The sequence below is a fragment of the Arachis hypogaea genome, chromosome 16 (assembly GCF_003086295.3).
Source record: "Arachis hypogaea cultivar Tifrunner chromosome 16, arahy.Tifrunner.gnm2.J5K5, whole genome shotgun sequence".
Classification (NCBI taxonomy): Eukaryota; Viridiplantae; Streptophyta; class Magnoliopsida; order Fabales; family Fabaceae; genus Arachis; species Arachis hypogaea.
Window position 1 is genome coordinate 138,291,924 of NC_092051.1, and position 19,359 is coordinate 138,311,282.

The following is a 19,359-nucleotide window of genomic DNA, read 5'->3' on the forward strand; positions in this document are numbered from 1 at the left end:
ATCATATTTTAGTATTTTAGTAATTGTTATTAATAACTGACTCATATGACTTATATAACTTTAACGCCGTATCAAAAAATAAAAATCTTATCTTATTAGAACATTTTACTAAAAATGTTTTAGTGAGGTAGAAGTCATATGAATAAGCTTTGTGTGAGTGCCAACTAATACATTATCTTGTATTTATTAAGCTTTTGATTTTTTATATGGAGAAGAGAATGTAGCAATAATACAATAATGTGGAGAAGAGAGATGTTATATATATATATATATATATATACATTTTATATTCTTTCACTTGGTTCCTCTTCAAAATTTTGTGCATGCAGCAACCCATTGGCCAGCGGCAAACCCTTAAATGGAGCTCAGTACCGCGACGGATTAGTCCTTGACCTGCCGGGTCAGGGGATACCGTGGGAAACCAAAAAAAAAAAAAATATATATGGTATTAGCAGAAAACGGACTTTTCGTTTTAAGTTTGAAAAAAAAATTAAAAAAGTTAAAAATTCTAATCGGATGGTCCGTTTTGATTTAAAAAAAGAAAAAAAAAAGAAAACAAAACTAATCGGACGGTCCGATTTGTAATTTCGAAAATAAAAAAATTTTAATGTTGAAATCGGACTGTCCAATTTTCATTTTAACAAATAAAAAAAAAATAAAAAATACATATCGGACCCTTTGATTTGGTGTTTATTTTCTTCTTCAAGCAAATCGGACCTTCCGATTTGTAGTTTATTTTTTTTATCAAACAAATCGGACGGTCTGATTTGAATAAAACACCATATAAAAAAATACCTAATTTTTCAATAACAATGTATTACACATATATTTAACCAATATAAAAAAAATTAGCCTATTTATTAACCTAACTTTTGTTTAAATTTTTAATTCATTTATTAAAACAAAATAGAAAAAGATTGACTCCTTTCTTTACGAGATGAGCATAAAGAGTGTAAAATTAAAGAATAATATATTATTTTTGTTAAATTCGTATAGATTATTTGATATATATTTTAGAAGATTTTTAGTTATTTGTATGCCTGTTTTAATGTTTAAGAGTTCTTACGTTACTATAATCACTAGTAGATTTTTTTATTGTATTTTTAATGTTTAGTGATGCCTTAAACAACTTAATTAAGTTATTTTTGAAAAAATAGTTTAAATAATAAATATTTATATTAAAAGTAGCTTATAAATAAATTATTTTGTGTTTGGCTTTTTAGTTCTAAAAGTATTTATTTTAAGAGAAAAATGATAAAAAAAACTTTTTATTATGAGAGAAGTCATTTTTTTTAACTTCTCCTTAAACATCAAAATAGCTTTTTAAAAAGTTACAATTTTATTTTGAAAATTGTACCAGACATTAATACTACACATTTTCATAAGTTAAAAATTAAAAAAAGTCACTTATAAACCTATCCAAACGGACCTTAGTGCATTAAGTAGAAGTTTCATTTAGTTTTTCTACTAAAGCATTAAAATTATAATTAAAGACCTATTAATAATTATAGTGACTTAGAGCGAAAATATATAGTAAAAAAAAAAAAGGAGAAAAACAATTATCTGTACTTATAAATTTTGCGAATGTTGATAAAAATACTCATTAAACAAAAAAATTAATGTTATACCCATAAAAAAATAATATTAAAAAGAAAAATAATCAGTTTAAATTTATCTTATTTAATATTTATTTATTATAGTGTGTATTAAATAAAGTTAAAAATAATAAATTTTAATAGTTTTTATTTAATATTTTTTTATTATTAAATATTTTCATATTAAAATCAACATAAAAAGATAATAATAATAATTTTCTATATCTACAAAATAATCTATACAAATTTAACAAGAATAAGTGAATAACATAAATATTCTTTAATTTTGCATCTCTTTATGTTCATATCAGTATCTTTCTTTAAAAAAAAAAAGTTAACCAAAAAAAAAAAAAAACCACAACTTTGCTTCCACAGCCATACTCATCACTTTATGCGTTATCAAGAATACCACTATACTAAAACTAAAACAAATACTTCAATATATAAGGCATAGATTGACATAATTAGTTTTTATTATACTACTAGCATTATATTTTATATTATAGAATTTATTATGACGATATAATATTTTTGTTTTAAGAGTTATATATATTGTTTTTTAACGAACTACAAAATCAAAAAATTTTCTATTATTATTTCAGTTAGCTTTAAAAATTATGTACAAAAAATTATAATACTATTTTTTTGGATACTACGCATGTCTTAACCTAGTTATAAGTAAAATTTGAAACTAATCATACATAACTCTTAATTGATGGAGAGAAATAACGAGGATAGTAGGATAATTTATAACATTATTAGAAATTAAGGTTATAATTGATAATTGAATAGTTTTTTTTTTTTTTGGTTGGAAAAAAGGTGAGAATGATGATATTGTGACGATATAAATTAACGTGGCAAATCACCCAAAAAAATCGAGAGAATATATAAATAAGTCATTAAATAAACAACAATGTTAGGAAACTAAGAGGGTACCAGCAAAAAATCAGCTAAATGTCTCTGTGTGAATCCAAAACCTCTATATGGATAGTGTTTATGCTATGCATTATGATATTTTTTTTCTTTATAAATTAGATGGTTCTGAATCTATTTTCTAATTTATCATGTTTTAAGCATTTGGAGAGGGAAGAATAGTGAAGAGATGGAAGCTAATTGAATCAGTTTTCGTGATTCATGTTGCAATGATACTAAATGTATCTCATCCTAATTTAAATGTAGTAAAATATTTAATAATCAATATTTTAAATCATAAATAAATAAAATTAATTACTATATTTATAATTAATTAAGTTATTCTATTTTTAGCTAATTTGAAGTTAGTTCATATACTTTTCCTTAAATGAATATAAGTCATCAATTATTTTTCATTAATTAAAACAAAGCAAATACTACGCGGCTTTTCAATAATATTAATATATTATTGAATATACGATGGAACTTATAAAATCATTCCCATATAAAATGGCTGATTAAGTATTTAAGATATTAGTATTTATATATATATATATATTTTAACAAGAACAAATGAGACTATGCATCATTGCCCCCTTTTTGGTTTTAGGATTTTTTAAGTTTATCTTTAACAAGTGCATTAGTCTACCTTGGATAATTGCTGAGTAATAAACCATAAGTAGAATACAACACCTTTCTTAATTAATGAACTTAAGTTGGGGGTTATCTAATATCAAGTTATCCAACTTTGTTCCCCAAAAAATGCTTAAACCTTGGGTAAGTACGTACTTTATTTGGTATGGAGTGTTCCACCTTCCAAAATTTACTTTTGTTGACATGATGACATCACACATGAAAATAAAATTGTGCAATAAATAAAGAATAAATAATTATTTTTTATTATAAAAAATTCAAACACTAATAAAATTGACCACGAAAAATTAAACTAACGTTATATTCATAAAAAAAATTAATATTATTTAGTAAAAATATTCAATCATTAAATTTTAAATTAATCCGTTAAAAATATTAAATTTTTAAATTATTTTTATCATCATCATCAACCTCTATTTTTTTTGTTATGTCCGACCCGAAAACAAACCCAATTACAACCCTAAACTCCCTCCTAATTGTTTCTTACTATCTCTAATCCTAATTAATATTCAAAACTTACTCCTTCTACTACGTTACTGCTGCGGTTAATTTGGAGGGAACTGAGTTGCTGATTTGCGGCTGGGAAGAGGAGCACTGTTGTGCTGTCAAAACACCACCAAAGGAACCACTCCTTCTTCCTGGGCCATTGAGCTTTTCTGTCGCATGATTTACGCCTAAGAGAAGAGCGCCGTTGACTGCTATGTCTGAGGGAGAAGTGTCCTAACTTTTATTGCTCGACGTTCCTCTTCCATCGTCAGCATCTTTTCTTGGTTGGCCAAGATCCCATCTTATGATCAAGAATGCTTCCTCAGCAAAAATGCATTGTCTCTCCCAACCCTTTGTTTGCAATTAAATCGCAAAAACCTCTTACAACACCCATTGATAATCTAAATCACCAACTTTCTTTTCCAAACTCTAAATTGGAGATTGGACTTATGCTCGAAATTAGGGTGGCGCTCCTCCTCTTCCTCCTGCGGTAAAAATGAGTTGTCAACAACGAGAGTAGCAATCAGGTAGTCGAGTGAAGAAAAATGAGTTTGCCTTTGTGATTGATTGAATAAGGTTGAGCTGAGGCAACAGGGGCGAGTAAGGGAGGATGAGGGAAGTAATCAAGTGGTGAGGAAGAATGAGAAATGTGAGGATGAAGGGCTAAGTTAAGTGAGTAAAGAAGAATAAGAGAAGTGAGAATGAGGGGCTGAGTTAGTTGAATGAGGGTGAATAAGGGTAAGGAACTGAAGGTTATTAGGGTTGATTCTGATTTTGAAGAGTTTAGGTTAAAGAGGTTGAGTGGAGAAGATGATAGAGAGGTTAATTTGAGAATTTTAAAAAAATTTAATGGGGTCAATTTAAAATTTTATGATTGGATATTTTTGTCAAATAATACCTATGAAGCATGGACACTTTATTTAGTTGCTGTCTCGGCGTGTCGGACACATTTTGGACACGACGCATGAAGACACTCGTGCAATATGCGTGTACCTCATGTCCAAACGTTTTCTGTCCAAAAAAAAAAAAATACCAGTCGGACACGGCCTAGACACAGCCCAATAGCATTTTGAAAAGTTCTCCCATTTTACCCTTTCACTTTGACAAATCACAAAAGTAAAAAACCTAATTTCCACCTCCACCCCAAACCGTCTTTGGCTCAGTGGCTCCACACCCACTCATCCTCTCCTCACCGCCGGTCTGCCGCCACCTCCAGTCGTCGCCGCCACCTTCGGTCGTCGCCGCCGTGGGTGTTCGTCGTCCCTCACCACACCCACTCACTCTCAATCTCAGCATCTCCTCTTCACTGTCGTTACTTTTGGGGTGCCTATTCGCTACCGTTCGCTACCTCTTTGGTCACCACTTCCGCCGTGCTCGTCGTCGCTGTTCCCGTGCTCGCTGCTGTGTTTGTTGCTTCTCCAGCCACTACTTGTTGTCGTCGTTGCTCTAGTTCTCACTGCCGTGTTCGTTGCCTCCCCAGTCACCACTTCTACCGTGACCATTACGCTGCTCCCGTGCTCTTCCGACGTGCTCTTCTGTGTCCTCCATTTCAAGTAAGGGAGAATGTTTATTTTTCCATCAATCAATTTCTGGATCTGTATTTCTATTTTGCCCTCGCCTCTGTGATTCTGATGGTAGAGGTGTCTTTGATGATTATGACTCTTTGAATGATAGAGGTATAGTTGATACAAAATCTTGGTGGCTAATTCACGGTGGTAAAGCAAAATTTCTTCAACCAATTGCTCTTAGACTACTAGGACAACCATCTTCATCTTCTTGTTGTGAAAGGAATTGGAGCACATATTCTTTTATCCATTCCCTAAAAAGAAACAAATTGAAGCCTAAACATGTAGAAAATTTAGTATATGATGAAGAAATAATATGACTTTAGATAACTTTTTTTTTTGTGTACATGTGTTGTACAAAATTTTTACTATCTCTATTAACTATTAAGACATAGGAGTTTAAGATTTTAACTTTTGAATACTTATACATTTGAAAAAGAAATGCATATTATATGGTTGTTTTTGAAAATATCTCTATTAAGACATGTCTCTATTTAATGAATATATTATATTATTATATTATTAATATATGCGTGTCCCGTGTCCGACAACTTTTTAGAATTTACGTGTTGTCGTGTCGTTTCGTGTTCTATGTCTATGTCCGTATCTGTGTTTCATAAAATAATACTAATATTTCGTGGGTATAATATTAATTTATTTTTTTTTTGTTGTGGTTAGTTTTTTTAACTCCAAAATTTTCATGGTCAAAAATATTATTTATTCATAAATAAATGCGTCAATCAAAGTACTTATGAATCATTATTTGTGATTAACGATACTTTCACGATAAAAGGGAATAGTGTTATGGCATTTCTTTGTTTAGTTGAAAAGAAAAACTCAATACGAATAGAACTTACAACTTTTTATTAGTATTTTCAGTTATTAATTTCATTTTTTTTAGTTTAATAATCTAATTGTTACGACGGGTAACCGGAGATTAGTGGGTTGGACTCGTTAGGTTGGTCCAAATCGTGTGAAGGAGAGAGCCCTTTGACCAGGTTCATATCTGAGGGCTTCCGTCCGACTTGTGTATGTGAGAGAATGTAGGTGGTACCTGCAAAGATACTCTGATGCCTAAGTCAGCAAGGGTCTAAGCAAGTTTAGAGAATATTGGAACTTAGAGATACCTGAGGGATGTCAGTGTATTTATAGTGGTGAACCAATAACCACCGTTGGAGTAGTTCCCTCTTTTAAGGAGAATAACCGTCCCTTTATCTTAGAGAAGTTGAGATATGGCTCCTGGAAGTAGGTGAGAGATTTTGGGGGCAGTTACTTGAATAAGCGTTATCTGCCAACTAATCTTCACTTCCGACTTCCTTAGGGCAAGTCGTGGTTGGAACCGACTTTTTGAGAGAAGGTTGGTGTTGAGTGAGGGTTAATCTTTGGATTGGACGTCTCATTTGAACCTGGACCTTAGTGTTGGGTCAGGTATAACACTAATAATATATTTTTAGTACATATTTTAAAATATTATTAATTAATTATTAATAAAAAATAATAAATTATATTAGTAGTTTAGTATTTTTTTTTAATTGAATAGAAAAATATTTATAATAATTTTATTTAATTTTCTACCAAAGATTAAAGAATAGAAGGAGAGGGAGTGAAACAATATAATTATTTAGATGGGTTAATTATTAATTTGGTATTTAAAAGATTCAATCACAGACAAAAAAATTCTTAAAAAAAATTATTGACAAATTAAAATAGTCTTTTGAATGATTTGAAAATACGACAAAAAGAACTAATAAATATTATAATTTTTGTAAGTAATAAAAAAAATTTATATTTAACAAACGGTTTGTCTATTATATCTAAAGTTTTGTGGCAACATTTGAATAAATATTTAGAAGGTACACAAAAAATCGAAGCAAAATTTGATCTTTAGATTTTTCTTTTTATTTTTCAAACAAACAAATGTGATCATTCACAATATTTTTTTTAAAAAACAATTTACTTGATAAAAAATTATCAAATTTTAAAAATGAAAAGATTTTATTTTTCTAATAATATTTGAAAAAAATTATATCAAAATTTAATATCTAAAGTCATTTTTGAGAATATATATTTAATATCTAATTCTTTTTATCATATTTGTTAATCTTTCAAAAACTTTTTTTTATTTGAAGTAAAGAGCTCAACACACAAGGCGGAGCATTAACAAACAGAACATGATAAACCAACAACACCCAACATGTGACATCCCGTAGTCATCTCCGACATTGTCATCAACAACCATAGGGTTCACCACCAACCCATTCGTCGGAGAATCCGAATGACCTGTTGATAATTTCCACCACACTAGAAGCTCGATTTCTGAAGATCCGCTCATTTCTTTCCATCCAAATTGACCATAATACTGCAGAGAAACCGATGAACCACCGCTTCCTGTCGTCTTTTCTCATTGAACCAGTCGTCCAACTTAGAAAGTGCTCCTTTAGGGAACCTGGCATAGTCCATAGCCTCCCAAGAGCGAATAGCCAAGCACCCCACACCTGTCAAGTGAGCTCACATCCAATAAACAAATGAAACACAGATTCTACAGACTTACGGCATAACACACACATGTTGTCGTTCTGGTTAATAACGCCTAGTCTACACAATCTATCCTTGGTATTCACCCTGCCAACCAACACAAACCAAGAAAATAGTTCAATCTTTGGAGGGACGAGACCTCTCCAGATAGCACTAGTGAAGTTATATCTCATGACGTCCTCCTGAAGAATCTCTGCTTGCATCACCTGCACAAATGAGTTAGTTGAAAAAGAACCAGATTTATCAAACTTCCAGATCACACTATCCTCCCGCTCACTTGTGAGCTTAGCCGTTTGTAACCTCTCATGAAGCTGGTTTAGTAGCTCCAACTCCCATTGAAATAACTCTCTCCTCCATTGGAGGTTCCAAATCCACTCTAACCCATCCCCAAACCCACAATTCTCTATAAAAGATCCTTTCAAGCTTGATACCGAGAACAATCTTGGGAACACATCTTTCAATAGACCACCAGGTAGCCAGTTATCCTCCTAGAACCGGGTCGTTCCACCATTCCCTACCTCCATGGACAAGTCTCTGATCATCATTTCTCTCACATGTGGCTCTCTGATCTGGAGTTGGCATATTTTCTTCCAGGACCCCCTCTTGTAGGTACTGGCTGGCCACTCAGCATCTCAGCAGGGTTCATGTTATTACAGGAGCAGACAACTTTCTTCCATAACGGACAGTCCTCTTTCGAAAATCTCCACCACCGCTTGAAGAGTAAGGCTGTATTCAGAATCACTGTATCCCCAACTCCCAGCCCTCCTGCCTTCTTTGGAGCCATAACTAACTTCAAAAACTTATTTGTAACGTTTTTTGGAATTTGCTTTGTCAGCAGTACAAACTTTTAGGTACCATTTTAATACTTTACTCTTATTTAGACTATATTAATATTAAAATTTAGCATAACATATATTTTATTAAATAAAAATTTCCATTTATTATTAATAAATTTGTCAGATTTACGTAAAATATATTTACCACTTATTACTAATAAATTTTTTAATTTTTTATATAGATCATAGTAGAAAAAAGAATTCTTCTCTCACATTAATTATATAAAAAATAATGAATGAATCTCATTAGTATAATTAGGGAACGGTAATAATATGACACTTCCTATTAATATCACTTTTCTATTTTATCATAGTAGGTTATTTTTTGGGTATATTTCTGATATTTATAGTAATTAAATTAATTTAAAATTAAAATTTATATTAAATATAATATTTAAAATAAAGTTGGTATTATAGAAAAAATCGTATTATTTTAAAAAAATTAATTAATTACTATTATTTATATAATTTATTAAATAAAATAATAAAAAAATATAAAATTTAAATTGAGTTGAAACTAAATATTAGAACGATAAATTTTACATTGAGTCTCAAATTAATATTTATGATACATAATTTCATAAATATTTATGTAGTTATTTATGAAATCTAAAATAAAATTGAACTAAAATTAAATATGGAAGATGCTCTAAAAATAAATTAATAAGAATAGATAATAATTTAGAAAAATCAAACAAAAAATATATTATTAACTATGGAATAAAAAATTTGTATTTCTTGAAATATCTCCTTTTGTTTTTACACAATTTACACTTCGAATTTGCCACCTGATTTTGGTCGTTGTTTTTGGCCGTACCTTGAGTCTTCAATAAAAGCGTTTTCAATTTCAATAGTAGCAATGGCTTGTATCCTCTTCTTTCCCTACAACGGTAAGCTCCCTCTCAAATCTCAATCTCAATCTCGATCTTAATCTCCTCTTTCAATTGTCTATTTTTACCTTTTTTCATAAAGATTTCTCTGAATAACATAATAGCATGATACAGAATACTTTCTTTTTTAATGAAAACATTTATTTCTTTTACCATACAACAAATATTTCTAACCTTTTCATACCCTGTAAAGTGCTGCGAACCTATGGTTTATTTTGTCTTTGTCTTAAAGTGTAACATTTATTAGCTGAGCTTTTCTTAGAATTGCACTTGATTTGGGAATTCCCATTAATTTTCTTGCTTCGATTTTTGGGAATTTTTGTTGTTGCTTTTTGCGGATTTTTTTAAAATAAAGAATTTAAATATTATTTAACGAATATAAATAATTTGTAGTATATTTACCAATTTTTATTTCTTTTATATATTTCTCGTTTACAGTGTAAACGAATTAAAATTGCTTATATTTTTTGTTTACGGTATAAATGATATATATGAAATTTGAAAGAATATATATATATATATTGTTTACAGTATAAACAATATATGTGTATTATTACAAATAAAATTATGATTAAAATAATATTCATGATATGATTTGGATCGATTTACAAAATAAAAATAGAATTTTTTATATTTAAACAGTTAATTTTTTAACAAAATTAATTAAACAGTTAATCTCTCCTACAATTTTTTTATTTTTTTGACGTTTTCAATTTAAATTTAAAAATTAATACTTAAGAGAATACATAAAAATATTTAAAAAATTAAATTTTTAAAATATTTTATATACTTTCTTAAATATTAATTTTTAATTTAAATTATATATATTTTAAATTTCGTTTGTGGTATCACCATTTATCATATTAAAAATATCAGAAAAAATAAAAAATTTATAAGTTTGTGGGAATAATAAATCTATTACATTGTTAATTTTCTTCCATTGTGAGGTCTTTTATTGTATTTCTATTTTAGTTTCTTCTTTGATAAATGCACTTTCTAGGTAATTTATATTTTGCAATGGCTAATTTTCTTTTGGTTCAATTTAAATACAATAACTAAATCTGAATAAGTAGATAATTCTAGAATAATATTTTGGATAAAAAAAGTGGTAAAGTGATAAATTAAGAAAGTGGGGTAAATTTCATGAAAGTTACAAAATTAATAGTAATTAACTCCTTACTTTACTATTTTACCAACTTTTTTATTTTAGAGGATTCAAATTTTAATATTTTCTATTGTTATATGAATAAACCTGTGAGATATATTTGTCCAGATCCTAGTATTTTGATTGTAGATACTACTAAATAGGCAATCATGGAAACAGCTGATAAAGCTCGAAACCAGGTATTGGTGGTTACTTATTTGGTGTTCAATGTTCTGCATTTAAATTTGCTCTTTTGGAAATCACTTAATATAAATATTTTAATGTTTTTCTTACTGCCATAAAGAATATGAAAGTTTTTAACATTTGAAATTTTCTGAGTTAAAGCAAATCCTAGAGGTTGAGTAGTGAATTTGCAATCAATTGAGCAGTGTCCATTTAGTTCCTTCATGAAGAAAAGTATTGTCATATACTGTGAGCCATTATCTTTTGTTTGCTAAGATTTTAAATTCTTATGCAGCCCTAGCAAATTAAAAGACTCTCATAATTTGCATTTCTAATGTTTTAAAATAAATGTAGTTTATTAAAACAAAAACTTAGGGCCGTTTGGGAAGCTTTAAGGGCAGTTTAGATAAACAATTTAATTAAGCTTCTTTTAAAAAAATAGTTTAAACAATAAAAGAATATATTAAAAATAACTTATAAATAAATTATTTTGTGTTTGAGTTTTTAGTTCTAAAAGTGTTTATTTTATAGAAATGTGATAAAAAGTAGTAGTATTATGAGAGAAGTCATTTTTTTAACTTCTCTACAAGTTCTTAAATAACTTTTTAGAAAGCTACAATTTGATTTTGAAAATTATACCAAATATTAATACTACTATTTTTCATAAGTCAAAAACTCAAAAAAAGCTACTTTTGAAGCTTCCCAGACAGGTCCTAAAAATAACTTTTTTGAGGTTTTGACTTATGAAAAATAATAGTATTAAAGTTTTGGTGCAATTTTCAAAATTAAATTGTAACTTTTTAAGAAGTTATTTAAAAACTTATAGAGAAGTTAAAAAAATAACTTCTCTAATAATACTACTACTTTTTATCATATTTTTATAAAATAAACACTTTTAGAATTAAAAATTCAAATACAAAATAACTTATTTATAAGCTATTTTTAATGTAACCATTTATTTTTTAAACTATTTTTTTAAAAAAAAACTTAAACTGGGCCCTCAGGATCAAAAAGAGAGGTTGGGATAGTTTTTAAAAAGGAGAAATGATGCAACTTTTTTTACGTTATAAAAGACAAACTTTTTATCTTCTTTCGGTTCTTATCAATCACTACTAAAGTATTAATACTAAAAATAAAATGTGTACAAGAATAGTGTATACTAAAGATGGTGCATATAACATTATTCTTTTAAAAGAGTGATATTTTTCGAAATATAAAAGTTAGACACTGAATAGGAGAATTTTCCTTTATATGAATACGTTTATAGATTTATAGTACATTATTACTATTTTTCTCTCATTTTATGATCTGATTGTAGGGTTCAAGTGTAAGCATTTTAGAGAAAAATCCTAAAGTTGTTTTTGTGTTAGGTGAGCCCTGACTCATTACATTCAAATTAATATGTTTTTCATGTTCTTCTCACAAGATATTCTGCTCCATTGAAGAGTGAATATGTGTCCTGAAAATGATGCAGGTGGCCCAGGCAGTGGGAAAGGAACACAATGTACAAACATTGCCAAACTGTTTGGTTATACTCACCTCAGTGCTGGAGATCTTCTGCGAGCAGAGTCCGAATCTGATTCGGAAAATGGGTATCACTTATGAGTCATTGAGCCATTCTTTGTCTCTCTTAAAATCGTTTGAATTCAATTTAGTATGATATCATTGTTATAGCCATTTGGATCTCAAGATTATAAAATGTGTTCAATATCAATGAAGCATGATTAGGATTAGTAAAATTGTTAAAATCCTAATTATCATGTGTATCATCTTTTCTGATTTGTATTCATATATTCTTCTTTTTTAACTCATTATGATAGTATATTCTTTTGGCCATACTTTCCAAATTTATATTTCTTTCTATACAAATTTTATGTTTTTCCCCTATACTTGGTATTATTCCTTGTCAATTTCAACAGGTAAATTCTATTGTTCAAGTTTGTTAATTTTCTCTTGGGTCTTTTCAATTTCTTTATTTTTTTTGTGTTTGACACTTCACAGAATAATGATAAAGAATGTGATGAAAGAAGGGAAAATTGTTCCTTCAGAGGTGACAGTGAAACTTCTGCAACAAAAAATGTGGAAAACTGGCAAGGATAAATTTCTCATTGATGGCTTTCCTCGTAACGACGAAAATCGAGCAGCATTTGAGAATGTGGTAAGTTCCTTTCTAAATTCTAAAAATGTTTTAATTTGTTTGATTTGTTTTCCAAAACGGATATATAATTCTATCATCTTTTAATTTGTTTGATTTGTAGACTGGAATAGAGCCAGCTTTTGTTCTGTATTTCGATTGTCCCGTGGAAGAGATGGAGCGGCGTCTTCTTAATAGGAACCAAGTGAGTTTTGTCTTTCCAGAAAAAAAAAAACAGAGAACTGTTTCTTCTAATTTTCTTATGGTTATCAGCAAATTCATATTTTTTTTTGGATAATGAAGGCAAGAGAGGATGACAAGATTGAAACAATAAAGAAGCGATTTAAGGTTTTCTTGGAGTCTAATCCACCCGTGATTTCTTATTATGGCGAGAAAGGAAAAGTTCGCAAGGTATTTGGTATTTTGGTGCTGCAACCACAAGTGTTGATAATTGAGTTTTAAATACTTTGTAGTACTAATGGAATAAAATTTTGCTTCTTATAGATTGATGCCGCAAGGTCTATTGATAAGGTTTTTGAGTCCGTCAAGACAATTTTCGAAGCACAAGATTAGATGGGAAAACCACTATTTTAAATGCAAAAATTTGGTTATTGAAAAGAAGCTTCACAAAGCTCTCTTGTGTGTTAGGAATAAAGTTTGCCTTTGAATTCGTTAAAATTGACAACAGGATACACATGTGATCAGCCAAATGGTGGATCTCGAATACAGAAAGAAAATGCAGGATGATAGTGCCATGAGAATGAAATTATTATTGCTAAGAATTTGCACAATTGATCAATGATGAAACGTAGTAATTAGTATGGTTGGCTGACTTCAATTCTATGGTATTTCATGGTTGACTGGTTTTTAAAAACCATCGTCGGATAAGTCAATGCTTTCTCTTATATGTATAAAGTGTAGGGAAAAAAATAAAAAATATAAAACACTAACGCCCACCGTGGAGCTCGAACCCACAACCACAAGGTTAAGAGCCTTACGCTCTACCAACTGAGCTAGACGGGCTTTTGATTTAAACAATTCAAAATTTCTAAGAAGTCTCATGTTTATTAAAAAATCAATTAAAGAAAAATATATCAAAATTTCAATGAGAAAGTAAAGTATATTAGAATGAATATATATAGATTAAATAGCTACTTTTAGCCACCAAAATTCTTAGCATTCACAAAATTAACCACAAAAAATTAAAATTAACTTTATATCCATGAAATATAGGATTTTACAGAGAAAATTATCTAAATCCTAAAAAATTAAATAAAATTTTTAAACTCTCCTTTAATATAACCTTATCCTAACTTTTGATTTTGTTTCGCATTATTACTTTTCCAATCTCAAATCCTACCATCTTTCTCATCTCCAACTACTACTTTCACTGCAACTATCACCACCCTTCCTCCTCCATCCGAGTAGGCCTTTTTCACAATTTTATGTTGCCATGCCTGAAGTGAAAAAGTCAGCGCCACCTACGCTGCATGAAGGTGTCTTCCCCTTATGCTATCGAAGATCGTCGATCTCTGGCACTGCGCACGCCAAGTGTCGGTTAGCACCGACATCACTAGGGGTTTGGAGAAGAGGATACAAGTGGCGATGGCAGCGGCAACAGCAACAACGTTGAAGCATTCTCCGCCGCGGTCAGGGATTCACACCAAAGACAATGGAATCAATGCGGTGAGGGAGAAGTTGATGTTTGATTTGAAGACCGAGACTGACAAGATGAAAGATGCGATTTTGAGGAAGGAGGCGGTGGTGATGGCTGTGGAGAACGACAATGTCGACGTAGTGGTGGAGCAAATTTTGCGATAATTTACATCGACGGCAGTGGCTAATGCAGCGGCGGAGACGATGGTGGTTGAAATGAGGTTGTGGAATCTAAGGACGAAAAGGGTTGCATATAAGGATCCGGCGGTTGTTTGTGGCGAGGAGGAATGACAGTAGTTGAGAATAAGAAAGGTAGTATAGTTGAAATTGGGGAAGTGATGATGTAGAATAAAATCAGAAGTTAAGATTAGATTATATTAGAGGATAGTTTGAAAATTTTATTTAATTTTTTAAGATTTGAATTTTATTTAATTTTTTAGAATTTGAGTAATTTTATTTACAAAATTTATTTTTTATGAATATAAAATCAATTTTAATTTTTTCATAATTAGTTTTGTCCGTGTTTAGATCTTTAATAGTTAGAAATATATATATAATCGTAGTTTTAACTTAGACTAAGAGAGAGATTATCAATTTCTAGAGAGTAGTTTCTTTTAAATATAACATTATACGATCTGATCATTTATAATTCGGTCATAATTAATTATAAATTGGCTATGTTGATAGGTTACGGTATATAAGATAGAATTTTAACTTTTAATATTTATTTAAACAAATTAATAAATTAGATTAATCTAAGTTGGTTTCAGCTATAGTTAGAAAATATATAAACGATCATTTCTAATGATGATAATTTATAACTAAGTAATTGCATTTAAGTAAAACGACTCCATCTCTAATCATAATTCTCTACAAATAAGAATGGGACATTTAAAGCACTTAAATGAGCTTTTTTCTTTTTCAACGTGAATTTCAAACACATCCTAAACAGATAAAGGTAGATAAAAAAAAAAATCCTCAAAAAGGTTTCTTCTTTGAACTTGTAATTAATAATATTTATTGACTTGAATGACGAAGCCATTTACAAATATTCACATCTCCTGTTTTACCTTTTCAAAATATACTTTTTTTTAGAGAAAAAAGAACAAGTTCAACTTCTTCCGAAATGAGATATACCTTAGTCATTTATACAATAACATTATATTTCAAGAAATACTATTTAGAATAAATAATTTTCAAAGTATATTGTGTTATTGGGTTAATAAAAGTATCTATTAGTGTCAAGAAAATCAATTTCGATTGAATATACAAGACTATTTCATGGTTAAGAAAGGGTTATGAGAAACACGGGTTTTTTTTAAATAAATAAAATATTTTATTTATAGATATAAATAATTTATAATATTTTTATTGATTTGCATTCTATTACTTATCTTGTTTACAGTGCAAACGAAATAAAGTTGTTTATATCTCGTTTACACTCTAAACGAGATACGACATATTTGTCATTGCATGTATCACGTTTACACGAATGTTGTGTAACAGGCTTTATCTCGTTTACAATATAAACGATATATGAACAATTTTATTTCGTTTATACTATAAACAAGATAAGTAATAGTTCGTGTCTATATAAGAAATTCGTTCACAGTATGATTATTGTCACTTTTAAACCACTTTTCACTTCCTTTGTTTCTCCTCTAGACATTTCTGTTGATATTATTATGGTACTCAGACATTATGGCACTCGCAGATGTACGAGATAATGACATCAACTACTTGAACGCGACTTGACATATCGCTGGAGCGATCGACTTTTAGGTTAGTGTTGTTTTTTTTTCTGTTTTAGTTAAATAAGCATATAATTATATGTTGAGTTTGGAAAACTTAAATTATAATGATGATCAAACATTATTAAAATATGTTTAAGTGCTTAAATCATTTTCATTGTTTGGATTTGGTTTAGTGTGCAAGAAATAAAAATTATTTTTCTCATGACCCATTTGAATTAAGCCCACCTTGATCATATCTAACCTTCAAACAAAGCTTGCCTTATAGCAATATGATTTTAAATTAAGTGGCTGAAATCTAAAGTGGCCCAAGAAACTAAGACAAAGCCCAAGTCAACACTTCTCTTGGACAAACAAAAGCATTGATCCGAATTGAGAGAAGAATGAAAGGAATAGACCAAAGACATCAAGGCATGCTTCGGTTACTATATGCCTTGACAACTGGAAGCTAAAATTCAATTTGATTTAATTGCATTAAAAGATCCACACGTTACTCCATTTCTTGGGAACTGAGATTTGGATTTTAATTGAGTTTAATTTGCTTTGAATGCTTCCTTCGAAAGTTTCTTCTTCTCTCTCCTCTCTCTTTGCTTTCGGTCACTTTAATCCATCAAAGAAGGAGATGGAAGAAAAAGAAAAGTCATAGAGAATAGCCAAGAAAGATATTTGATACAGAAGAAAAGATTTTGAAGAAAAACTTCAAGATTTTCGTTGCCAAGAATAGAAGAAATCTGCCTCTATCAGGAAGAATATCTAGCTTGATAAAAAGTTCATTTCCATTTTGGTTCATCAAAGAAAGAAGTTAGCTTCTGAAGTCTCAAGTAGGAAGAAGCAAAAATGAAAATCCTGAAGCACTTATAGGTTAGAAGCTCATCAAGGATCTGAATCCATTCTTGGGGCCAAAGTCAGGATTAATGACCAAGATGGAAGAAGTTTGAAGAAAAAGAGTGAGAGTGATGAGGTAAGCTTGCATGCGTCAGCCTCGGTTTTCTCATCTCTCTCTGTTGAAGCCGCTGCTACTCTTTGATAGGAGAATAAGTTGCTGGATTAAGGTTTCAACTTTGGAAGCTTCCCCTTCTATATTAAGGGTGAACGGCCAAGGGTTGAGATCAAGGAGAGTAAGTGAAAAGCACAGAGTTCTCATAGCTACCCAAGCTTTCTGAGTTCTTCTCCTTCAATGGTGTTCATTTTGTTTTCTTTTTCTTAGTTTTGTCTGTCTGAGTCTCATGGTGAAAAAGGCAAACATGGTGAGGTTTGTAAGAAAAAGCCAGTGAAAGAAAAAAAGTAGTGATCAAAATTAGAGAAAAATCCATAGATGTCTCAGAGTTTCTTTTTACATCTATCTGTTGTGTGTCATGATCCTGTGGCGATTTTCTTGCAAGTTGGGTTAGCAATTTGCTGTTGAAAGCTTGGTTTCAATCCAAGTCAAATTCAGATTGGGGTTAGAATCTGAATTTCTCCCCGATAGGATTGGGTAGATCCTAGGGAAAGAGTATGTGTTTGTAATCTGTTAAAGATAGTGTAATTCTGTTACTATTGTGATGGAGACTGGATGTAGGCTGTATTGCACTTAACAGCTGAACCAGGATACATCTTGGTGTGATTCTCTCTACTCTGCTTTTTTTCTGTTTTTGGTTCTCAGGAGACGAAATAAAAAATGTCTCTCAACTTGTTACGAGACAAAACTAAAATGTCTCTTAACTTGTTACGAGACAAAAATGAAAATATCTCCTGAAGTTTGTTGAAAAAGCAAAAGTAATATTTTGCAAAAAAAAAAAAAAAAGGAAGCTAAGATTCAACCCCCTTTTCTTAGCCACTGATTACCATCAATTAGTATCAGAGCTTGGTATCAAAGAGATTAAGCTTTGCAGCTTGGAGGAAAGATCCTGATGGCAAACAACAATGGTTCAAACCTGATGGCCTATACTCTGACCGAAGAACAATCAAGCAACAGACCCCCATTCTTCAATGGGAAGAACTATAGTTACTGGAAAGAAAGAATGAAGATTTTTGTTCAGTCTGTAGACTACAGACTTTGGAAGATAATTCTGGAAGGACCACAATTTCCAACCGCAATAGGAGCTGATGGTGTGGTTATTCCCAAAGTTGAGACAGATTGGAATGAAGATGACAGGAAGAAAATAGAGCTCAACGCCAAAGCTGTCAACCTGCTTAATTGTGCGGTCAGCTTCGAGGAATGCCGACGGGTATCAAGATGCACAACAGCAAAAGAAATCTGGGACAAGCTTCAAGTTACTCATGAAGGCACATCCCAAGTCAAAAGATCCATAATAGACATGCTGAACAGAGAATACGAAATGTTTTCAATGAAGGAAGGAGAAACAATTGATGAAATGTTTGAAAAATTCAACATTATCATCACTAGCTTGGATGCTATGGGAATCAAACATTCAGAATCTATGCTTGTGAGAAAAATATTGAGATGTCTCACTAAATAGTGGGAAACCAAAACTATTGTGATAGCTGAGAGTAGTGGCATTGATGATATGACCTACGATGATCTGAGAGAAAATTTACTTGCTCTTGAAAACACCTATTTAAAAAAAGATACAAAAAAGAAAGAAGTTGCTCTCAAATCAGTCACTGAATCTCTGGATGAAGAATCCATCGATGATTTATCTAATGATGATTTTGTTTTGTTTGCTAAGAAATTCAGGAGAATGATGAAGTAAAAGGAACGAAACAAAGGAGGCAGTTCAAGGAAACCTAAGAGGGATTTAAGCAAGATCATTTGCCACAACTGTAGAGAAGCTGGACATTACAAGTTTAACTGCCCAAAACTGAAAAAAGAAGACAAGCCGAAAAAAAGAAGAAGGAGGGACTTATGGCATCTTGGGAAGACTTGGAGAATGACTCTGAGGATGAGGAAGAATCAGACAACAAATCTCAAACCTGTCTCATGGCCAATCAAACTGATGAGGTACATCTCATTGAACCTACTACTGAAGACCTTCATCTTATGATAGATCATCTGAATGAAAAAATCAGATGCTTCTT

At 30.5% G+C, this 19,359-nt stretch overlaps 1 protein-coding gene and 1 non-coding gene across 4 annotated transcripts; one reads left to right on the forward strand and one right to left on the reverse strand.

Annotated features, from left to right (window-relative positions):
- The first annotated feature begins 9,334 nt into the window (after nt 1-9,334).
- On the forward strand, nt 9,335-13,912 carry LOC112755237 (UMP-CMP kinase 3-like). Of its 3 annotated transcripts, XM_029294025.2 has the most exons (8): nt 9,335-9,473; nt 10,768-10,817; nt 12,119-12,170; nt 12,275-12,392; nt 12,802-12,958; nt 13,059-13,139; nt 13,238-13,345; nt 13,439-13,912. In XM_029294025.2, exons 2-8 carry the CDS (start codon nt 10,788-10,790, stop codon nt 13,505-13,507), a joined length of 615 nt encoding a protein of 204 aa, XP_029149858.1. In that variant the 5' UTR covers nt 9,335-9,473; nt 10,768-10,787; the 3' UTR covers nt 13,508-13,912. The 3 variants fall into 3 exon arrangements, with proteins under 3 accessions (XP_029149858.1, XP_072077401.1, XP_072077400.1); XM_072221300.1 differs by lacking the exons at nt 10,768-10,817; nt 12,119-12,170 and having other exon boundaries at nt 9,364-9,473; nt 12,284-12,392; XM_072221299.1 differs by lacking the exons at nt 10,768-10,817; nt 12,119-12,170 and having other exon boundaries at nt 9,376-9,473.
- Nucleotides 13,885-13,957, reverse strand: TRNAK-CUU (transfer RNA lysine (anticodon CUU)). Its single transcript has one exon. It is a non-coding gene; the product is annotated as a tRNA-Lys (tRNA).
- Between the last annotated feature and the right edge of the window lie 5,402 nt (nt 13,958-19,359).

What these genes read in the sequence shown, in the direction of transcription:
- LOC112755237 (XM_029294025.2), top strand. Translation starts at nt 10,788, where the DNA reads ATGGAAACAGCTGATAAAGCTCGAAACCAG. An exon ending in CTGATAAAGCTCGAAACCAG is followed by an intron (nt 10,818 to 12,118) that starts GTATTGGTGGTT and finishes ATCTGATTGTAG; the next exon opens with GGTTCAAGTGTAAGCATTTT. An exon ending in GAGCAGCATTTGAGAATGTG is followed by an intron (nt 12,959 to 13,058) that starts GTAAGTTCCTTT and finishes TTTGATTTGTAG; the next exon opens with ACTGGAATAGAGCCAGCTTT.